This window comes from Balearica regulorum, chromosome 25 (assembly GCF_011004875.1).
Source record: "Balearica regulorum gibbericeps isolate bBalReg1 chromosome 25, bBalReg1.pri, whole genome shotgun sequence".
Taxonomy (NCBI): Eukaryota; Metazoa; Chordata; class Aves; order Gruiformes; family Gruidae; genus Balearica; species Balearica regulorum.
In genome coordinates this window covers 525,484-533,988 of record NC_046208.1, presented here as the reverse complement: position 1 = coordinate 533,988, position 8,505 = coordinate 525,484, and the positions used below count along the sequence as shown (strand labels likewise).

At 53.2% G+C, this 8,505-nt stretch overlaps 2 protein-coding genes across 6 annotated transcripts; one reads left to right on the top strand and one right to left on the bottom strand.

Moving 5' to 3' along the window:
• The first annotated feature begins 220 nt into the window (after window positions 1-220).
• LOC104638062 (tetraspanin-18-like) lies at window positions 221-3,129 on the top strand. The gene is made up of 7 exons (XM_075775988.1): window positions 221-336; window positions 523-717; window positions 1,281-1,355; window positions 1,622-1,720; window positions 1,926-2,105; window positions 2,330-2,413; window positions 2,664-3,129. The coding sequence occupies exons 1-7, from the start codon at window positions 280-282 to the stop codon at window positions 2,709-2,711; spliced, it is 738 nt and encodes a 245-aa protein (XP_075632103.1). The 5' UTR covers window positions 221-279; the 3' UTR covers window positions 2,712-3,129.
• Window positions 3,130-3,518: 389 nt separating this feature from the next.
• On the bottom strand, window positions 3,519-8,265 carry UBE2T (ubiquitin conjugating enzyme E2 T). 5 transcript variants are annotated; one of them, XM_075775961.1, is made up of 7 exons: window positions 8,174-8,253; window positions 7,181-7,256; window positions 6,971-7,091; window positions 6,556-6,625; window positions 5,929-6,034; window positions 5,328-5,426; window positions 3,519-4,919 (listed from the first exon to the last, which is right to left on the bottom strand). In XM_075775961.1, the coding sequence occupies exons 3-7, from the start codon at window positions 7,077-7,079 to the stop codon at window positions 4,803-4,805; spliced, it is 501 nt and encodes a 166-aa protein (XP_075632076.1). In that variant the 5' UTR covers window positions 7,080-7,091; window positions 7,181-7,256; window positions 8,174-8,253; the 3' UTR covers window positions 3,519-4,802. The 5 variants fall into 5 exon arrangements, with proteins under 5 accessions (XP_075632076.1, XP_075632075.1, XP_075632079.1 ...); XM_075775960.1 differs by lacking the exon at window positions 7,181-7,256 and having other exon boundaries at window positions 8,174-8,265; XM_075775964.1 differs by lacking the exon at window positions 7,181-7,256 and having other exon boundaries at window positions 6,971-7,083; window positions 8,174-8,243.
• Window positions 8,266-8,505: the final 240 nt, after the last annotated feature.

The following is an 8,505-nucleotide window of genomic DNA, read 5'->3' as shown; positions in this document are numbered from 1 at the left end:
TAAATAGGTGCTGCTGGTGCCGGGCAGGTTGGATGCGCCTAGGTCACCTTCTGTCCCCTCAGGGTGAGTGGTGGTGGGGTTTGGGGCTTTTGGGGAACGCAGCGGGAGCTAGGAGATGCTCTGGGGATTTTGGGGGGGGCTGTGTGCTGGTATGGGGGCAGCCCCATGTCTCGCTGGAGCTGGGGGGTCCAGGACAGGTCGGGGCTGGCTGTGGCCAGGGCTCTGCTCTCCCCTCTGCAGTGACGAACGCTGCCGTGTGTGTCTCCCCTTGGCATCCCCATGGGCGTCTTGAGCTGCATGAAGTACCTGATGTTCATCTTCAACGTGCTGGTGTTTGTGAGTCCGCCCGGGCCTGGCGGGGTGGAGGGGACCCATCCCCGGGGTGTGACATCTCCAGCCGGCCCAGGGGGCGGGTGACACCAGTCCAAGGGAGGGGACCCCAGCAGAAGTTGGAGCATCCCCAGTCCCCGTGGGGTGCCTGGGGTCAGCCCCTATGTCCCATAACCATGGCATGTCCCACAGGCTGGGGGGACGTGCCTGGCAGGCGTGGGGGTCTGGGTGGCCGTGGACCCAGCTGGTTTCCAGGACATCGTGGCTGCCAAGCCTGTGTTGAGCACGGGCGCCTACCTGCTGCTGGCCGTGGGCATCGCCCTCTCGCTGCTGGGCTTCCTGGGGTGCTGCGGGGCCCTGCGCCGGAGCCGGCCGCTGCTGCTGGTGGTGAGTGATGGGAGACAGGTGGAAAGGCAGGCACGGAGGGTGCGCGCAGGGGGCTGTGGGGTGCAGGAGCTTGCGGGATGTGGGGAGCCAGGGGATGGAGGGTGTTGGGGGCTGTGGGGTGTTCCCAGAGGAGCCAGAAGCCTGGTGTTCCCCATCCTGGCCCTGTCAACTCTCAACACCCCCCAGTCACGACCCCACCTTGTGAGTCTTTCAGTTTAGAGCCCACTGAGTGGGGTCACCTCTCTGAAGCAGCTGCCTTGTCCCATGTGGCATTTCTGAGCTTTTCCTCTCAATAGCAAGGGTTAGAAACCCCTTTCCGAGCACCAACACCCCAATTTCTTTGGCATCCCCAGACCCTGCCAGCGGGTTCTTGTTTTTAACCCTCTGCCTTGCGGCCAGGGTGCTTGGAGATGTGGTGTCTGTTCCCAGGAGCTGCACGCTCCTCCCCTGTGTCCCCCCCACTGCCCAGCCTCAGGGGCACAGGCAGGGCTGGCTGAAGCGGGGAGGAATAGCCGGAGCAGGCTTGGGCTGGTCTCTGACTCCTCCATCCTGCTGCCTTCCAGTTCTTCATCCTAGTGTGCATCGTCTTCCTCACGCAGCTTGTTGGGGCCATTCTCTTCCTGGTGCACTGGAAACAGGTACCATCCCCGCACAGCCAGCCCCTCCCCTCCCTCTGTCATGCCATGGGTCACAGCCCTGAGTCCCCCAGGTGACTGGGACTGGTGCGGGGACATTCCTTCTCACCCTCATCTTCATCACCAGCACCCTGACACAAGCCTGAAACCAGGTGGGTGGGTCCCCATGTCCCTTCAAAGAGAGCTGGCATCCCAGGGTGGCGCTGGGCAGGGGTGGGTTAGGGTGGGTGTGCAGCCCCCACTGCTCACAGACGGCACCGGTCCCGCAGATCCAGCCAGAGCAGTTCCTGTCTGAGCTGCGGAGGAACTACCGTGGGGACGAGAGTGCTGAGGTCTTCTCCACTGCCTGGAACACCCTCATGGTCACGGTGAGCAGCCAGGAGGTTCCTGGTGGGCTGCAGCAGGGTGTGGAGCACCCACAGGACCTGCTGAGGGTGACCCTGAACGCAGACAAGGGTCTTGTACCCCAGACACTGAGCACCATGCTGGGCTGTTCCCACTCCCTTCATAACCTCCCCGAGCAACATCCCTCTGCTTTGACAGCACATTGATAGTGTTCCCCTTCCCTTTCAGTTCTCATGTTGTGGCGTTTTAGGACCCGAAGACTTTGGGAATGGCTCCCGTTTTCAGGAGCTGCATCCAGAGACACCGTGGCCCCAGGCATGCTGTGCCCGGGACGGGCTCCTGCAGGCGGGTGAGCTGCTGGGCTGGGAGCAGTGCCGGGAGAGGAGCCCCGGCTACATCCACGAGCAGGTAGGACACAACCCTGCCCTGTCCCCAGCCTCTGCAGCACCCTCTGGCCCTGGGGAGGGACAGCAGCCTGGGGCACTGCTTGTGGTTCCACAGCCCAGCACCTCTCCAAATCCTCACCTCTTCCAGCCCCACCACAGTGCCTCCTAACACCCCAAGTCACCCTCCAAGCTCCCTGCAGCTGTGGGGAATGCAAGCGAACGCCCCCATCCTCTCTCTGCCCCCAGGGCTGCTTCTCCACCTTCGGCAGGACCTTGCAGAAATACATCTCTGTCCCTGGGACCTGCAGCTTGGCCGTGCTGGGCATCGAGGTACTGAGGATGGGAAGGGACAGGGCAGGCAGCAGGTCACCTTCCACAGGCTCGCTTTTTGCCAGGAGGGTGCTCTGTGTGTGAAGGGGCCCTCCCACGCCTCTAGCACTCACGATCCCACCCAGAAAGCAGGTGGATGGACAGTGGGTCTGTCTGGGGGTATAAAGCCGACCTCCCACTGCAGATGAGCCAGGTTAAAGGTCTGGGGAGGGTTCGCTAACCAGCTCCCCCCCACTCCTTGTCATTGCAGATCTTCGCCATGTTCTTTGCCTTTTGCCTTTATTACAACTTTGACTGAGCAGGAAGAAGTGTGGTAGAGAGGAGGCTTTGGAAACAGCGGCAGGCAAGGACACTCTCCATTTCCTCCCATACCAGAGCGTGGCTCCGTAGCTCAGCACTGATTACTTCCTCAGGCAGGCAGGAGCCTTGCCTGCTCCCATCTGGCCCAGTGGACACGTAAGGATGGGCCTGGCTTGCTTTTCTGGGAGCAGGAACGGGACACAGGTTAAATTCCGTAGAGGCAACCACATAGAGCAGGAGTCTGAGCATCAAACTTGGTGCCACTGCCATCTGCCTTCACAAAATTAAACAGCTCTGGTGACAGGGAGTCCTGCCCACCCTGTGCACCATGGTCCAAGCTGCAACTGGACTAAAACAGGCTGCTCTAGAGAGTTTTCAGTCTTAACAATTGACTTTTCCTTTAGTAGCCTCGATGTTACAAGGCAAATGAAGCCTTTACTAGAGAAGGATTGTTCACAAACTAGTTCTTACGTCTCTGTTGCTCAGCTTCTGCTTTCAGTTTGTTCTGAGGCAGGGACAGTAAAATAGAAACTGAAATACTTGGTGCTGTTCCCTTTTCTCTCAGAGAAAGCTGGAAATCAGAAGCTGAACCAATACTTCATAGAATGGTTTGGGTTGGAAGGGACCTCACAGCCCATCTAGTCCCAACCCCCTGCCATGGGCAGGGACACCCTCCACCAGACCATGTTGCCCAAAGCCTCATCCAACCTGGCCTTGAACATTTCCAGGGATCCAGGGGCCTCCAATACTTCCAATATTCCTTTTCTTTGGAATATTCCAAAACTTCCACACAACTACAGAAATATATATAAAAATTAAAGCTTTATAGTTTACTTATATAACAGAACTTTTCACAAAAAAACCCTTAGGAAATAGAAAAGCAAAGCCTGCTACTGCTACATATAGTTTAAAATATTTAGTTATACCTGTGTAAAGAGAGGACAGTGAAAACAAAGGTGACAGCTGCAACAAGAACAAAAACCACTTAGGAATCCAGGCGAGATTTCTTCTCCTTCTTGCTGATATTACTCCCTTTTCTCTTCTGCACAGCAGAATCATTGGTGGTACCTGTTTCGCTTTGGTTTATTTTCTCTTCGAAAGGTTTGGAAACCTGTGATAACACAAAAAATAAAAGTAACAGCTGTGAATAATTCAGTCTTACAGCCCTTGGCACTGCTGTGCGTTCTCAGCTGTGTGCCTACACCTCAGAACACCCTGCACTCCAAGATCAGAGCTGACCGTGCTTCCAGCTTTTATGCAGTGACCCTTAGTGATCCTGCTCCCACTGCTGGGAATTTTAGGAAGGGGGAACGACAGGAGAGCGGGATAACAATTGAGCCTAGAAATGGTGCATACGTGGATAAGCCAGGTTGCTCTGAGGATAAACGCTGCTGTAAAGATCTCCTCACGCTGAGCTCTTTTAACAACCCACACAATTAACTTGCAAATCTGTTCAGAGCTGGAGTAGCAAGCACCACTCCTGGGACTTCCAGGTAGACGACATCTCCCTCTCGGAAAGCATCTTGTCCAAATCAGGTGCAGGGAGGGAAAGCACCCAGGTAAGGGAGAAGGCCCAAACATAACTGATTTTTGAGGACAGGTTTTGATCTGCTTAAGTGCAATTTATTTTTATGTGACTCCTTTGTGAGATAAGTCAGGGTGCAGAATGGAGGCAGGAAAAGGGGAAGGCGACAGCAGGAAGGCTGTGCTCAGCCGGGGGTTAGGGACACTAGTCAGCGAATGGATGAGCAGGCAGAAAACAGGCGTAGCCGAACACAAGGCACAACCATAGCAGAACATGGTTGTGGTAGGAACAAAGCCAAGAGAGAAACAGGGCTGCAAGATCCCTGGGGAAGGGTTTGACCAGGCTTCAGTCTTACTCCTCCTTCATTCTTCCTGAGAAGCACTGCAATTATTTGTGAATGAACACATTTGTTTGGAAGGAGCGAATCTAATGATCTTAAAAAAAAGTATAATGAAATTAAATACACATCCAAAACACAGAACAGAAGGGGAGGAGAGAAAGCAAGCTGCCAAGGACAGCTGCACAAAGCGAGTGTGACACGAAAGACTGTTCACAAAGACAAAGCTACACTAAGCTGAGGAAGCAGAGTGCGTTTCTTACCTTCTGCTGGCTTGCGTATTTCTCAGTCCACTCTCTGGCATTTAGCAAGAACAGCTGCTTGTTGTACTTGTACTCCGAGGACTAAATGTAATAAGCAAAACAGATTTATTTCATACAAACATCACATGAGAAGCTGGGACTAAGGTCTGGCTTTAGGACTCCTAGAGTCCTCCAAACCCACTACATGGACGCGGCATGAAGCATAAAATTCATTTTGCTTGCTTTAGTTTGCTTGAAGAATGCGCACTGGCAGGCCTGAAGGCAAGACCTTTACCATCTCTTTTCCACTGCTGGCACAAATCCTGTACCACACGCCCCAGGGAAATGTAGTCACGTCCCCAGGCCTGATCCAGATCAGGCTACGCTGCGATGTAACGTGCTAGCATGTTAATCCAGAACGAATGAAGCGGAAGCAGAGCTTAAATCTAACACGCTGTTCCTTCCCAGTCTGTGCCCATGGCCACAAGAGAGGAAGAGGAGCTCACGTACTATGTCTGCCATGAGAGGGTCATCAGGGTTGGGCTCCGCCATCAGCAGCTGTATGGAGGTCAGCAGCGTGGAGATGTTCAAGGAAGGTCTCCACGCACCCTTCAAGGCAACAGGATGGGAGAAGCAGTTAAGCAGAAAGAAACCTGCCTGTGGGCTGCCTAGAGAAACCTCAGGACTTACAGCATTTAAACCCAACTTGCCCAGAAGCTGCCTCAGGACTTACAGCACTGAAACTGCCCTGGAAAACACCAGATCCATTCTCAACAGATGGGCTGCAGCCTCTCCAAGGAAGCCTGACCGACTGCCACAGGCTCTACCCTGCGCAGCTCTTCTGGGTCAGTATTGGGGGAGCCCATTTTCAGGGGGCCACCTAATGCCTTTTGACTCCAGCCCTTAAAACCTTGGAAACTTATATGGAACAGAGAAGGTCATGTTCTAGTCTCTAAACAAAGGAGATACTGCTCAAAAACTTTACTCCTGTGCTCCTGTGTAAATAAGTCAGTAGCAAACAGACATTCAATAAGGCTTTTACAAGAAAAAGATAAGGAGTTCAGTATCCTCTTCAGGCTCACTTACCCATGCCCAAGTAGTGCTATCTTACCTTTGGTGGTAATTTAAGAACATCCAGGCAAATCCTTCCAGCAGAGTCAATGTTAGGATGATAGATAGGGGTCAAAAAGCGAATCTTTGGGGGCTCAAACGGGTACCTTTAGGGATAAGTGTTAAGAAACAAAAATTTGTTTTTATATTTGTACACCAGTTGCTTTTTCACCCAAGCAATGCCATCATTTCCTCCTCCCAGCCATTTACTAAGCGACATCCTTCCCCACATGTTTTTGGGGGAAACAGCGCTCTGCCTCTGATGCTTTCAGCTTTCCTGGGCAGCTTTCCACACAGAAGCAAATGCGATAGAAAACTTCCTAATCATGAAAGCGCTCCTTTCCAGAATGCTTTGAGACAATATAATAAAGTAGAGATCTTGTCATAGTGCTTTTAGGTTGTTAATCACACATCTTAGGATGTCCAGTGTGAAATAAGTCTATCAGCCAATGCAAATAATAATGACGTTCCATAAATGAAGGGTATCACCTAATCAACCACGCTCTTTGTTGGGAGCCTAAAGGAAAGACCACAACAGTAGCACTTATAGCAAAAATCTTACATCAGTTAACTTATATTTAAGGAAACACTACAACAGCTACTTAACTAGATGTCATTGCCCACTTACCTTTCAGGAACAACTATTTCCAGGTTGAATATTCCTTTCTCATATGGTGTGTCCGCACCTCCTAAAATTTCTTTAAAAGCAAGATTAAAACATAAGCATTACATTCAAAATCACTTGAATTTGTCCAACAGTGTCCACATACCACCCACAGTTACAGAACTCTAACACTGCTCAGATCCAGGAATAAAAAAATAATATGTCATCTTATCTGAGACCAGTTCCACCCCACGGCAATCAAAATCATAGCTAGACTGACTGAGCCGTAGGCCAAGCTATGTTTAAAGAAAAAACAAGACAAAAAACAACCCCTAGGTATTTTTCTAAAATTCCACGCTTCCACGCAACTTCTAAAGCACACGGCACCCAGAGAATGCAGCCCTTACTCATAGGAAAGTCCCACCAGAGAAGTACGTACGTGCTCGTAGGTCATCTAGCTGGCTTTCATTTTGCCAGCAGGTGATGCCCGGAGGTGGCTCTGTGGTCAAGAGGGAGAGCTCCCTCTTCAGTCGCGATGCTCTTTGCATTGTGCTGAAAATCTAATAGACTGAATGTTATCGCTGGCAAAATTAGCTTTTCAAAATTAGCACTTAATATTGAGACTCTTTTTTTCTTAAGGAGAATTAACCTGGAGTTTAAGTTGTTATCCTGATGTGATAACCAGAGTCTCAGGAGCCTGTTCCTGGAGCTGCTCTCACATCCAGCTGGAAGAGGAGAACCAAATCCCCACCCTTTATAATCAGTCCTACTCCTCAGTCTGCAGCTGAGTCTAATAAACCCTCCCAGCCTAGGACGGGCTCCACACCCCCCAACAGGACTGTCACACCTGCCTTGGGACAACCCATGTCCCTTCAAGGTGAAATACTGTCCCTTCACTGACAGGGACACCTACCCCCAGAGCTGCCTTAGGCTGGGAAACCCACCAGTGCCCCTTCTCCCACCCCCTCAGCAGACAGGGACCCTCTTCCCACCCCAAAAGCACCCCACTCTCCCTTCCTGTGTAGGGGGAAAGCCCAAAGCTGCCTCAGGCATGGGATACCCCTGACATCCCCCAGGCAGGACCCCCTTCCCATCCACCCCTCTGTCCTCACACATCTCCATGGCCAGGGAACCTCTTCCTGAGCTGACAACCCCACAGACAGGAACCTACCCCAAGGGGGACAGCAGGGACAGTTCCCATAACCCACCCCAGATCTACCCACTCACCCCTACAGAGGGGAAACCTCTCCCTGGCCTTACCTCCCTCCCGACCTTACGTCCCCTCCCAGCACAACTAACACCTCAGACCCAGCCACACCACCCCACAGCCTACCCATCCGAGGAACTACTTAAACCTTCCTCAGTCCAGCTGCACCCCCAGCCTGACTGCCTCCTTGGAGAAAGAGTTTCACCCCTCCCTCAGCCAATTACCCCCTCACTAATTATCCCCTCACACGAACAAGGATCGCCCTCCCCCCGGGGCCTCACTGCCCCCTCACAGGGATGGGAATGGCCTTCCCTGGCCTAATGCCCCCAGGCTCACAAAACTCCACCAGAAACAACCTCCCCCACCCCAGCCTCGCTGCTTCCCCCGGCCTAATTACCCGCCCTCAGCCTAACTACCCCCCCAAACAACCGGTACCCCCAGTTTAACGCCCCTCACACACCCTCAGCGTGAGGCAGCAGCGGCGCAACCCCGGGTAGAGCGCTGCGGAGGCGGGACTTCCCCCGTCGCCTAGCAACGAGGGGAGAAGCCTCGCGGTCAGCCCCGCCCCACGACATGTCACGCCGGCGTTGATTGGGTATCCCCAGTCCCGCCCTCTCGGCGGCGGCCGTTCGAATTCGAAGTGGAGGGGCGCGGCTATTGGAAGAGCCCTGCAGGCGGGAACACAAGCCCCGCCCCTTCTATAAAGCCCCGCTGTATGGGCGTGGCTTACCGAGTGCGGGGCGAGTCACGGCCGCTGACGGGACGGG